Below are 13,610 nucleotides of genomic sequence, written 5' to 3' on the forward strand. Positions count from 1 at the left end.
CCTTTTTGGTTGTATGTAGAACCCTATCTACAGAGGATTGTATATGGATCTGAAAAAGGTTTTACCTGGAACTAAAAAGGGTTATCTTATGGGGACAGCCGAAGAACCCGTTTGAATCCCTTTTATAACAGAGTAGTATACAACAAAAGTTCACAAATAAAGGATCCAGTCTTACCTTGTCTGCCTGGCTGTCCAGGTCCTTTATGACATAAACTTCTGAGGATGAGGGAGGATAGGGGTTCAGGTTTGCCACGAGGACCTCAGCCTTCTCCTCCTGGGCTTCTCCATCGGCCATCTTGTCCAGCAGGCTGTCCATGACCTCCCTGACCTCTTGTGGAATCTCCACCTGGGTCTGGCTGAGGAACTCCACCTGGAGCATCTCATCTGACCTGATCTCAGGTTGGGCCTGTTTCTCTGAGAGAATATCTGCCGTGTCGCCACTCATCAGAGCTGCAGAACCAAGAGGCTCATGGGAAGGAACTGATGGCTTGGCCTTGTCAGTCAGGAGCTGCTGCCTCTCCATGGTTACCTTCAGATGGAAGAGAGGAAGAAGACATTAGTTCAAACCGTTCCTTTGTGAACTAAATGTGCAATAATAGGTAAATAAACAGTCTATGTGGGTGATAGCAATGGTGTAGTATAATTTAGGGAATGGAAAAGTATGAGTATACCTCTCCTGGAGACTGGTGACATTGGCTTGGTGTCACGCTCAGCTCTCTATGAACTTCCTGCTCAATCTCATGGAGTCTCTGGTGACCCTTCACCTTCAGCATCTGTACACACAGTAGGAGTTTAATATTAGCATTGGAATCACACAGGACATTTTATGGCCATGACAGTGTCATTTTGTTCAGGATATCAGATTTATCATGGATGTGTTCGGCCCATAACATATTAAATACTAAAGGAGAACATCAAAGTAGATGCTTAAACACTTGAGAACTATTGTATAATTAATGGCAAGCTTACCTGCTCATCAAGGTAACAATTGACCCAAGAAGACCCTTGGATGGATGTAGACTCATCCATATTTGCTCCAAGTTATCCAAAGGAGACCAGTAAGCTAGAAAATATTTATTTATAGAAAACTGAACTAAAACTTCAAAACTGTACTAGAACTAAATCCTAAATAAGAACTAAACAATCGAGCAATGCAACCAACACGAGTGGGGTATTATAGCAGTCTGAATTCAGAATACATGTGTATAAATATAGAAGTATAGAATGCTCAAATTTAGAACTTTAGAATCTTTGGCAAACATAAGACATTGTGATGTCACAACTAAATGGTTCAAGTGAGCAAAAAAATACCTGCGGCAAGGACAGCGCTAGAAATTGTTCTGGAACAGAAAGGTCTCCATTCTGAACTACCTAGTTGTCACAGAGGGCTATTTTGCGTGATAGAACAGCACTGCAAACGTGAAATATTATCAATAAATTCAATCTTAACCATATGGCAAAACGTAATGTTGTATTACTCCACTGTTTACAAACAAATCATTTACAATGTAAGTACAGCACTGAGACCACATGTTTTCAAATATTTATGAAACACAATCATTTCTTTTCAATAAATTGTTTTCTTTCACAAAATAACACTCCCATGCAAATGAATGACAGGTCAATACTTTTATTCTTATCATACAAAATGATTTCCAACAACCACACAATACAGTAACACACGCTCAATAAAACCTTGAATATGAATAGACAACATCAGATACAGTTCAAATCTATCACTAGCTGGTAGGGAACTGGTAATAAAACTTGCTGTCTTTATAAATGATATTTGTTTTTATATAGTAAGAAAGAAACTATAAAGAACACATTTGTCATGGATGACTAGCTAGTAGGAACCAGAGCTATGTCAGTGTTCAGTCCTTCAAGTCCTTCCCAATAGTTACTTAGATTTGAAAACATTAGCTGAACATAACACAATGTAAAGCTAACAATAAGTCATGTTAAATCATGTAAATGATTGAGAACATGTTATGGCCAAAGGCAGTACTAGAACAGTGGCTTGTCTCTTATGTTGTTTCACGACTGGGGCCTTCCACTGGGCTCTGTTGAGAAAACAACGCCCCCAGCAGGCAGTCTGTAGCGTTGCAAGCAGAGGGCTCCTCTCCTCCCAGACACAACAGCCTGTGGTACCTAGCCTGCGGAACCCAGCACAGCACCCTGGAATGTACACGAACACACACACACATAGAGATGCACAAACACACACACATGCACGCAGGCACACACACCGTGTGAGCTATATTAACATGGTACTTACTCTTAAGTATTCTTTAAACAAGTCAAAGATGAAAGAGTGTTGTGAAGTGATCTGAGTGTGACCTTGTACCAGTCATAGATGTCATCGCTCACGGGGTCAGGATACGTTTGGATCCACTGACCGATTGTCCACACCTTGACCACATTGCCTATAGCAACCGTCTCCCCTTTACCCTCTCCATCGCCCACCTCAGCAGGCTCCTCAGGGACGTCCTCGTAGCACAGGAAGTAGCTGCACGAGAAACACACACACAGTCACACAGGCAGTCACACAGGCAGTGAGAGATGCCATCTGATCGACTGTTCTTAGGCCCGAATTTCAAAATGCACATTGTCATCGAACATCTCAGTTCAAAAGAGTCCCAAAGTTTTCTTGCCACTAATATTACAATTATCGTTTATTGGCATGTTGTGCCTTACTTTAACCCTTTCTCTACCGCCCCCTCTCTCTCTCACTCACTACTCTGTCTTGGTGGCTCTCTCTTTCCCTGCCACTGGCTTGTCCTCCTCTGGATGTCCCTCCATCTCGCCATCCGTTTCCTGCTGTAGGCTCTCTCTGGGTCTCTCCACATTCCAGCGCATGCGTTTGTACAGGCCAGTGTAGACCCCAGCCAGGTACGGGGCTAGACGGCAGTACCTGTATATGGACAGCCCCACACTGTCTATCTGACACTTGCCAATGCAGAAATGGGAGACACTGGAATGGAGAGGGGGGAGAATGATAGATACATAAATGGCTGGATGAAGGATTGTGGAATGAAGTTCAGACGAATAAGAAAAAGGGTTGACAAGTCCAAGAATCTGTCCTCTGTATATTTGCGTCACAATGTTCCATTTGTGGATCTAAATACAGGTATTCAAGTAGGTGATGGTACATATCGTCGCTGTCAGATGAAAACCTTGCTAAAATCGTGTTGAAAGCACTAACTCTTCTCAATGTAATCTGAATGTTCATGACTCTAGGACCAAGAAAATGTATTCAAAACAGCTTCTGAAATTTTGAAATTGTATGTTTATTAAAAATAGTCTAATATGGGAGTTCTCACTTTCCTGAATAGTGTCTGTTTTTGGAGATTAGGTTTTTACCTGACAGCGGCGATATGCGTTTGTATGTGCATCTGTGTGTTTGTGGTGGCTCACAGCCTTCAGATGTTATGGTGTAAGTACCAGAGGCTGGTGGGAGGAGCTATAGGAGGACGGGCTCATTGTAATGGCTGGAACGGTATAAATGAAACGGTATCAAACACATCTACTCCATTCCAGACATTATAATGAGCCCGTCCTCCTACAGCTCCTCCAACCAGCCTCTTCTGGTAAGTACAGTACCTTGCCGGCTCAGCCTCCTCCAGAGAGAGACAGTCAAAGGAGGCATAGGTCAAGACCAGCTGCTCCAGCCTCGCACACAGCTGCTGGGAGAAGTCTAACAACTGGACAGATGGACAAACACATAAATACAGACAGAAAAATAGACAAAATTACTCAATACACACCACTCTGTTTACAGCATCTCTTGATCTTTCTCTATTAGTTCTCAAACCTCTCATACGCCTATATTCTTGGCCAGAGTTGATTCACAGAGACATTTATGTTGGTTTGAAGTGTAGAATACATTTAATATCAATAAAGAGTGCAAAGGGAAGGGATCACTGCCGCTACCTCACTTTCCAACCAAGGTGCATGAATTGAGGATAGAGCAGACACTGTCACTCAATAAAGAGTGACAGTTTTGTCCTACCCAGATTCAGATGAGTAGGGTTGAGTTGAGGCTCTTACTCGTGAGCGGATGTACATGGGTAGAGGCGTGCGCTGGGGCAGGGTGCTGCGAGCGGTCGACTCCAGGTAAGTGAAGTAAGGCTGACAGTTCCGCAGGAAAGTAGGCACCACGTGAGAAAAGTGTTCCCTCTGCAGAATGTCATACCTGCAGACAACACACAGACACACAGTTATGTCACAGGACAGGGCTTCATTATGTATTACTTTAACCCCTTTAATAAATAATAAACAATAACTTGAAACACTACTAGATGTAATTGTATAGTTTAGCCGCACACTTCATTGACTCACCTAACCTCTACCCATCATTACCTTAGGAAAGTTGTTAATGTAGTCTGACTAACGTTACCTGTATAAAAGGTTTGCCTGATACTCATCCGCCTTATCCAACAGGTACTGTAGTTGCCGCTCAATGGCTCGGAGCCTCTGATGATGGATCCTGTTGATATCCTGGCATGACGACGTGAACTCCCAATCCGCATACCCTGTGCTGTACCTTTGGTCGCCACATGAGGGCGCCAAAGCACTACCTTCTACATGCGCCACATTGAGAAATTTCGGGTAATTATTTGTTGACTTGAGTTTAATTAGCAAAATCAAATCAAATTCTATTGGTCACATACACATGGTTAGCAGATGTTATTGCGAGTGTAGTACGTTTTTCGTGTACATAATTATTAAGCTTCCTATGCATTTTGACAGTAACTCACCTGTATCTGGTGATGATTCAAAATAATTTTTCAGCTCCCCCTGTTCCATGCTTTCTTTGTAGCCTCAATACAGCTAGAAGGAATTGACATTTTAAACTATAAATGTAATAACAATTATCCAAGAAAACTATGTCAATATGTTACTATTCCATCTCCTAAAATATACTGGAATGCAGCCCTAGGACAAGTGAACTGGAACAAAGTATGACTGTTGTCTGGCAAATTTTGTGTATCTAATAAGGTGAAAGAAGTATCATACAAACTCATTCATAGAATCTACCCTGTAAAGACCTTTATTATAAACAGAGTCAAAATACTTATTGCCAACAAATGTGTATCTTGTGGTTGTGAGCCAGAAACTCTTGACCATTTATTTTGGTACTGTTCTTATGTCAGAAGATTTGAGTGAGTTAGAATATTTTATTTGAAAAGAAACGACAATTAATATTAATTTGAGAGACTCTTATATTAATGTTTTATTTTGAACCAAATGATATCGACCCTGACTTAACTTTCATTGCTAATTTTGTTGTTGTTTCGTGGTAGATTCTTTATCCATAAAATGAAGTGGGCAGAGAACAAACTCCTCTTCACATTGTTTAAGATGGAATTTAAATATTATTTTGCAATTATCAGTAAGTGTAAAAACAAAAAGCAATACGTACTATAAACCTTTTTGTACTTTGTAAGTGTTGTTCCTAAAAATAAAAATAATAACCAATGTTCGCTTTCGGTTGACACCTCGAAATTCTTCATCCTTCATTAGTTAGCTAGCTTTAGCTTGTTAGCTAGCTAGCAACTGCAATATAAGACACGGGTTTCTTGTGTGTTGTATTAATTGAACACTTTACAAGATTTTATGATGGTACTTAGCCAGTATTTTCATGAATTGAGGATAGTTAGCTATTAGCTAATTAAGTTACACCTACGCCACTTTCCGCACTCCTCTGAATCGTTGTAGAGCTCATGTGCGGCGCCTTAGAAGTTCCCGTCCCACCGTCAGTCCAGAACTTGACAAGTACGGTTCTCAATCGGTCTCAGTCTCCAGCCTCCTCTCTTTCCCTTGGCTTCTATATCTGACGCTTCGCCCCGTCTCAACTGAATTTGTCAGTTTGCAGGCTAGTCTAGCGCGATAACTACTACTGTGACCGCCTGAAGCAAACACTAGGCTAGAGCAAGCGGATTCCTCTGCTGGCCGAAAAATGCAACAAAAAAAACCTCTTGACAGTTATGTGGGTTTATTTATATAGATAATTGGAGATAGGCAACCTTTCTGCCCATGGAGACTAATAAATAAATGATTGCATAATTACAAAAATGACCATATATCTTACACCGCTGTCATTGTCAATCCAAATATTATCGTTTGTTTGACAACACTGGTATGAAAAAAAAATGCTTTTGATTTGTCAGTATTAGTATCCATACAAGCTACATGATTAAAGTTATTCTAATTCTATTATTCTAACTATATTATTATATTACTATTATTCTAACTATATATATATTCAAAAGTTCAGAAGTGAGAGTGCGGAGTGCAGACTGATGATGACAACCGGCTCTAGACTTCGATTGATGGCTCTTTTGTTCTTGCCACCAGAGAGAAACATTGATATTGTAATGACCTGACTAGATCATAAAAGAACAACTGTCCAGACAGAGGATTGAGTTTACGAATGGACGGTTTATTAAACCCAACTTTACACAGGCTACTGTTTGGCCGTAGCCCACGCCAAATAAATGAAAGATAACCCACAAGCCAATCGTAACCTTCTCTTGTGGAGCCCAGACGTAAGAGAGAGAACAAAGGCAAAACCTGGTCTTAACTTCCAATGCTCCCCTGCCCAACCCCCCTCCACGCCACTCCGCCAACCACCAGGATGCCCGGCATCAGAACATTCCAGGCATTCCCGTGATTGGCAGATAGCAGGTTGACTGACATGTCGGACCCCGCGAACACAACCACCTACTAGCCTAACACATAACACACAGCTGTCTGTGCGGGTCGCTACACAGCCCCCCCACCACAAAGTCCCTCGTCCCCGAGGGAACAAACAAAGTCTCTGAAGCGACCCGGAGGTCTCCTTTGCCTGCGTGGCCGTGATGGTCGCAGAGTGCCCCTCTGGGAACCAGGGGATGAAGGCAGGGATATGGGGGACAAGGAAGCGGGAACGGGTAATACAGTCCGTGGCTCTGGGGAACCACGCGGTGACACAGGGGGGGAGACAGGGGGAGTGGGCTGTCTGGAGCCTTGTCTGCGGCACCTGGGGGTGGGTGCCTGGAGAATGGCATTGCCAGAGAGGGGAATTGTGGGGGTTCCTGGGGTTTGGGGAGAAGAGGCCCCTCTGTATGGGGCTAACCTGTCCCGGTGCAGTGCCACCTTTCTCCCCCTGGGAGGAAGCTGCACCCGGTAAACAACCTCCCCTACCCTCTCCAGGACACTGCAGGGTCCCACCCAGTGACTGTCCAACTTGGGGCATCTGCCTTTTTTCCTTAGCGGGCTGTAGACCCAGACCAGCTCCCCAGCCACAAAGTGCCTTCCCCGGGTGTGCACGTCATAGTTCCTCTTCTGCCTCACACCTGCATTCACCAGCTGCTCTCTGGCGAAGGTGTGGGCTGTCTCCAGGCGGTCCTGGAGTCTCCGGGCATACTCCGGCCCCGGGGGAACATGAGGGCTATCCAGGGGCCGACCAAACGCCATCTCCGCAGGGGTGCGGATCTCTCTCCCCAGCATGAGGAGGGCAGGCGTGCAGGAGGTGGAGTCTTGGACAGCGGAGCGGCATGCCATGAGGACCATAGGCAGGTGCTTGTCCCAGTCACGCTGGTGTTTGGCAGAGACGATGGCCAGCTGCTGTCCAAGCGTTTTATTGAAGCGCTCTACAAGGCCATCACTTTGAGGATGGAGAGGAGTAGTGCGGGTCTTGTGCATACCCAGCCTCTCACACATGGTGGCGAACACACGGGACTCAAAGTTTCTGCCCTGGTCGCTGTGGATGGACTCTGCAGCTCCAAACCTGCTGAACATCCCCGCTGTCAGGGCGTCGACGATGGTCTCTGCCTCCTGGTCAGGCAGAGCATAGGCCTCGGGCCATTTTGTGAAATAGTCCATGGCCGTGAGCACCCAGCGGTTTCCACTGTCTGTGGTGGGGAACGGCCCAACTACATCCACTCCCACCCTCTCCATGGGAGCCCCCACTGGGAACTGTTGGAGCTGAGCATGAGAGCGGCCTGGGGGGCCCTTTCTCGCTGTGCAGTTGTCACAGCGGCGACAAAAGTCCTCCACATCCCTCTTGTGCTGCCCCCAGTAGAAGCCCTGACGGAGACGGCGCAGTGTTTTTGTGACCCCAAAGTGTCCAGTCCCCACCCCGCCATGAGTACTCTGGAGCACAGCCTCCCGCAATGCTTTTGGGACCACCACCTGCCACCTCTCCTCTCCCGTAGCTGACTCCTTCCATGCCCGCTGTAGCACGCCATCAGCCAGCCGCAGTCTCTCAAACTTTGACCACAACCCTTTGGTCGCGAGTGAGAGCGCTGTCACCTCTTCCCATGGTGGCCTCACCTGCGCCTCTACCCACTGTAGCACTGGCTGTAGGTCTGTGTCCCGTCCCTGCTGCTGCCGCCATTCAGCCACGTCGACAGTCTGCAGCTCACAGCAGACAGGCCCGCTCGCCCGACACACTGTGGCACAGACCCCCTCTGCACACAGCTCTCTCTCCCGTCCCTCTCTCCGTTCGCAGTGGCGGCAGCCGTCTGCAGTACAGGGCCGACGGGACATGGCGTCGGCGTTGGAGTGGCGTGCCCCTGCCCTGTGCACCACTGTGAAGTCATACGGCTGAAGCTCCTCCAACCAGCGTGCCACCTGCCCCTCTGGCTCTCTGAAAGACATGAGCCACTGGAGAGCAGAGTGGTCAGTCCTTACAGTAAAGGGCAGACCACCCAGGTAGTACTTGAAGTGTTTGACGGAAGCCACAACAGCCAAGAGCTCCCGCCGGGTGACACAGTAGCGGCGCTCATGTTTGTCAAATGTTTTGCTGAAGTACGCCACCACTCTCTCCCCCGCTGGCCCCACCTGGGCCAGCACCCCACCCATGCCCACATTGCTCGCGTCTGTGTCCAGGATAAAGGGCAAGGTGAGGTCAGGGGGGGCGAGCACGGGGGCCTCGATCAGTGCACGTTTGAGGGTGTTGAACGCCTCCTCACACTCCACTGTCCAAGTGAAAGCTTTGTCCTTCGGCAGCAGGCGGTTCAGTGGAGCAGCAACGCTTGAGAAGCCCCGTACAAACCTCCTGTAGTAAGAGGCCAGGCCCAGGAAGCTCTTCAGCTGACGCTGGTCGGTGGGGGTGGGCCAGTCTCTGACAGCCCCTACCTTGTCCTCCATGGTGCTGATCCCCTCCTTCCCCACTCGGTGGCCCAAGAAGGACACCTCTCTCCTCATGAAGTGGCACTTCTCGGGGTGGAGCTTCAGACCTGCGGCAGCCACCCTCTCCAGCACACGCCGTAGCGCCCCCAGGGCTGACTGGAAGGAGCTGCCATGGGCCAGGATGTCATCGAGGTATACCAGACACTGCTGTCTGGGGATGCCATCCAGCACCCTGTCCATCAAACGCTCAAAAGTAGCTGGAGCGTTGCACAGGCCAAAGCACAGGACCTTGAACTGCCAGTGTCCTCTGTTAGTGGAGAATGCAGTTTTGGCTCTGGCCTCTGGGGAGAGGGGCACCTGCCAGTAGCCACTGCGGAGGTCTAGTGAGGAGAACCAGGAGGACCCCCTAACCAGGTCCAGCGACTCATCGATACGTGGTATGGGGTATGAGTCCTTCCTGGTTACCTCATTCAGCCGCCTGTAGTCCGCACAGAACCTCAGCTTGCCCCCCTTCTTCGGAACCATGACGACTGGCGCCGCCCAGGGGCTGTCTGAGGGCTCAATGAAGTCTGCCCGCTGCATCTCCAACACAGCCTTGTCTGCCGCCTCCTGGCGTGCCAGCGGGATACGGCGGGGACGCATCTTGATGGGTCGAGCATCACCTGTGTCGATCTCATGCTGCACCAGATGAGTCTGACCCACCTCTTCCTCACTCATCGCAAAGCTGTCTCTGAATTCAAACAGCAACTGCCACAACCGTTCCTGCTGCTCGGGGTCAAGACCAACACAGTTCCTCCCCCATATCTCCCTCACTGCAGACAGTGTCCTCTCCTCTCCCATCTGGGGTAGCTGGGCTGGGGGGGCGCGGCCTGGGCTCACAGAGGGCTGTGTCATGGAGGTAGCTGGGGGAATGTAACACACCGCAGTAGGTGACAGGGGGGCTGGGGAAAAGTCACACACAGCTGTGGGGGAGGGGGGGCAGCCATGAGTCTCTGCTGCTTTAACTGTTGGAGTAAAGGGTTTGTTGGGTTGAGTGAATGTGACATTAGGGGGGGCCATGGTGACTTCCGGCCCTCCCTGGAAGCTCAGTGTGCCCCTATTTAGGTCTAACTGGCAGCCTGTGCTCCTAAGAAAGTCCAACCCCAGGATACAAGGGTCCTGCACAGCCGCCACCCACACAGGATGACGCACAGTCCTGCCCCCTACTGTCAGAGTCATTATTCCCTTCCCTTTCATGGGTGCCAGCTCACCTGTGACTGTGCGGAGCTGCACAGTTGTAGGCTCACACTGAGTCCAACCTGGCACAATATCTGGCCTCACCAGGGTTACTGTGGACCCAGTGTCCACCAGGGCGGAGCAGGGCACACCCTCCACAGTGACAGGGACATGACAAAAGTCCCCAACACAGGTCCGGCCCACCACAACAACAGGCTCCATTCGCTTGCTCTCGTCTGCTTCTGGGGGAAGTGGAGCCTTGCTTCCCCGTCTGTGCCGGTGGGCTCCTCCTGAAGATGATGGTGGTTGGGATAGAAAGCCAGGGGTCCGCACTACCCGGTCTATGCGGACCCCGAGCCGTTTCCCTGAGCTCTGGGGGACATGGGGCAATTTCGGCGCAGATGGCCTGGCTGGCCACAACCCCAGCAGACCCTGGGACCAGGGTGTGTGTTTTGTGCCGCCTGTAGTGACACAGCACGAATGAGTTCTGTCATTTCAGCCACCCATGCAGGCTTTTCCGGCTCCGGGCTGCTCTGCCCCCCAGCTCGCACAGAGGGTGTGTCTCCCTGCACCCACACCAAAGCCCCAGCTGAAGTCCCATTCCACACCAGCTCCCTCTCCAAAGCCATCTCCAAGGCTATCTGCAATGACTCAGGATGAGCCAGCTGGGTCTGTATGCGCAGCTCCGTAGGAGAGAGCGCCTGTATGAACTGGTCCCGTGCTAGCTCGCTCTGCACGGAGGGGGGCATGTGAGCATATGCCCGCCGAGAGAGGCTCTCAATGTCATTAGCTAACACCCGTAGAGGCTCTCCAGGCTGCCTGCGTCTATTACTCAGTTCGGAGCGCAGTAGCCCGGGCTGTACACACTGTCCATAGCGCCTCCTCAGTGCTCCCACTAAAGCGCCATAATCATGTCTGTCCTCGGGGCTAATCAATATCAAACAGGCCAGAGCTTCATCCGTGAGGCATAAAGCCAACTGCAGTGCCCTTTCTTCATCCGACCACCCCCTAAAATGAGCTAACAGTTCAAACTGAGCATGAAAAGCTTCCCAATCCGCCTTACCGGAATACTTCGGGGTCTTAACAGATACGGACGCAGCCGGGAACTGGGCGCCGCCATGTTTGTTTACATCCTGAGCCCCAAATTCCTCGTCCCGCCGCGTCGACGTCACCACTTCGGCCCGCCCACCAGAATCCGCGCGAAACACAGTCGACGAGGCGCTCATGCCCGCTACAGCCGCAATCACTCTAGCGTCCACTCTAGCGTCCTCCCTCAAGCGGCCTCTGCGCTCCGACGCCCTGGCGATCTCCTCAGCCAGAACCTCCGACGTCCATTCACACGTATCTCCTTGGCCACAATCGTCCCCTACCTCCACCTTCACTTTCGGATTCCCTCGAAGCATTTTCAACCCCCGTTCTCACCTACGGTAGCTAGCCACAGAAGTCAGCTAGCTAGCTGGCAAACTTTTATCAACGTTTTTACTTCTGACACCAATGTAATGACCTGACTAGATCATAAAAGAACAACTGTCCAGACAGAGGATTGAGTTTACGAATGGACGGTTTATTAAACCCAACTTTACACAGGCTACTGTTTGGCCGTAGCCCACGCCAAATAAATGAAAGATAACCCACAAGCCAATCGTAACCTTCTCTTGTGGAGCCCAGACGTAAGAGAGAGAACAAAGGCAAAACCTGGTATTAACTTCCAATGCTCCCCTGCCCAACCCCCCTCCACGCCACTCCGCCAACCACCAGGATGCCCGGCATCAGAACATTCCAGGCATTCCCGTGATTGGCAGATAGCAGGTTGACTGACATGTCGGACCCCGCGAACACAACCACCTACTAGCCTAACACATAACACACAGCTGTCTGTGCGGGTCGCTACAATATATAAAATCCCACTGAATCAACGTGAATTGGATTACATTATATTTTAATCTTTTTAGAGATTTCGTATGTGATCAGAAAATGTATTAATCTCCCGGCGTGGTCACTGTGCGCTGTTGTAGTTGACATAATCGTGTATAGTGCCATGACGTAATAATAAGCCTATGATTGACTCAGTTGAGTTGATAGTTTGCATAGGACAGTCATCCTCATGTTCAAATACATTACTTTGCCTGGACAAGAAATTCTGTGTAACTGTAAGTATTGTACTTAAAATGTTCAAACATTTTATATAAACATATATTTGTTTATTATTTTTCTATCATTGTACAGGTCCAATCTGAATGATGTCTTAAAATAGAATGGGTAAGTCATAATCGGCTGAGAAGAGTTGTCTAAAGGTAAGTCTCATATATGATGAATTTTTTTTTATCTGTGTGTCTCTGTAATGGGGAAATATTTTTAGTAGTACAGCCATATTCCAGGGGTTTTAAAACCATCAAGCCATTTAAAATCATCAAGCTGTTGAATAGGTTTTAATGAGGTTTGCTTGTTTAGGGCTACAACAAAATTGTGAAACATTCGGGGTTCCACAAGGAGAGGGTTGAAAACCACTGGCCTATGCAAAAACAGACTGATGTGCTTTATGGTTGGAAAAGTGGGCATAAAAATGGAGGACTTAAGTGTAATTTAGTTCATTTTGTACCTATACCCCAGGCTGGGACCGTCCAAGCTAGTGTTGGAGAACAGGTGCTCCAGACAGACAACCATGATGACCCAAGGCTGCCAGCACTGGTGGACTGCACCAAGAAGAGCCCCCTAAAGGTTAGAAATGGCTTTGAGTTCTGTTGGAAAACGTTTTGAACAGTTCAGAGTGAAATACGTATCTGTTCAATTGGAAAATGTTAGGCATGCTGAATTCACTCCAGGAAACCTCTGAGAGCGGACTGGTTGGCTCTAAGCAACATCCACTTCAATTGTGATTGGGCTTTTAATGTGATTAAGCCCTGCCCACTTCCAATTTTGGTCACCCTCTTAGAAGATCAAATCCCGAGCGCCTGTCACATTCGTTTTGATTGGGTCTTCGGTCAGAAATTCTTTGCCTTAATTGGACATCTATTTTGATTGCTTCGTTGGTCAAGTGGACAATGCTGTCATTTATATGCTAATGATGTATAGGCCTAAGACACGTTTGTCCATTTTTGGTCAGTGAATGTTGCTAAACATTCCGCCTTGCCGAACGAGCCCCTGGTTGTATAAGGACGCTTTGTTTTGAAATCTTTACGTGGTTGTAACTGAGAGACCAGTTGGTGCTAATCTAGTAATATGACATGTTCTCAACCCGAAATCTGTTTAAAACAAGATAATGATGCATGGGTCAT

The 13,610-nt window shown here is 48.2% G+C and overlaps 1 protein-coding gene across 2 annotated transcripts; it reads right to left on the reverse strand.

Moving 5' to 3' along the window:
• Positions 1 to 1,614: 1,614 nt before the first annotated feature.
• Positions 1,615 to 5,986, reverse strand: LOC129843378 (UPF0575 protein C19orf67 homolog). 2 transcript variants are annotated; one of them, XM_055912084.1, is made up of 8 exons: positions 5,690 to 5,985; positions 4,761 to 4,833; positions 4,400 to 4,583; positions 4,051 to 4,195; positions 3,604 to 3,704; positions 2,738 to 2,974; positions 2,348 to 2,509; positions 1,615 to 2,178 (listed from the first exon to the last, which is right to left on the reverse strand). In XM_055912084.1, the coding sequence occupies exons 2-8, from the start codon at positions 4,807 to 4,809 to the stop codon at positions 2,028 to 2,030; spliced, it is 1,029 nt and encodes a 342-aa protein (XP_055768059.1). In that variant the 5' UTR covers positions 4,810 to 4,833; positions 5,690 to 5,985; the 3' UTR covers positions 1,615 to 2,027. The 2 variants fall into 2 exon arrangements, with proteins under 2 accessions (XP_055768059.1, XP_055768060.1); XM_055912085.1 differs by having other exon boundaries at positions 2,064 to 2,178; positions 2,341 to 2,509; positions 5,690 to 5,986.
• Positions 5,987 to 13,610: the final 7,624 nt, after the last annotated feature.

Source organism: Salvelinus fontinalis, unplaced genomic scaffold, assembly GCF_029448725.1.
Source record: "Salvelinus fontinalis isolate EN_2023a unplaced genomic scaffold, ASM2944872v1 scaffold_0127, whole genome shotgun sequence".
NCBI classification, from domain to species: Eukaryota; Metazoa; Chordata; class Actinopteri; order Salmoniformes; family Salmonidae; genus Salvelinus; species Salvelinus fontinalis.

Excerpts from the sequence above, each read along its gene's own strand:
- LOC129843378 (XM_055912084.1), bottom strand. The coding sequence starts at position 4,809 with ATGGAACAGGGGGAGCTGAAAAATTATTTTGAATCATCACCAGATACA. Across the intron at positions 3,705-4,050 it reads CCATGTACATCCGCTCACGA|TTGTTAGACTTCTCCCAGCA; the intron begins GTAAGAGCCTCA and ends CCATCTGTCCAG. Across the intron at positions 2,179-2,347 it reads AGCGATGACATCTATGACTG|GGTGCTGTGCTGGGTTCCGC; the intron begins GTACAAGGTCAC and ends TGTACATTCCAG.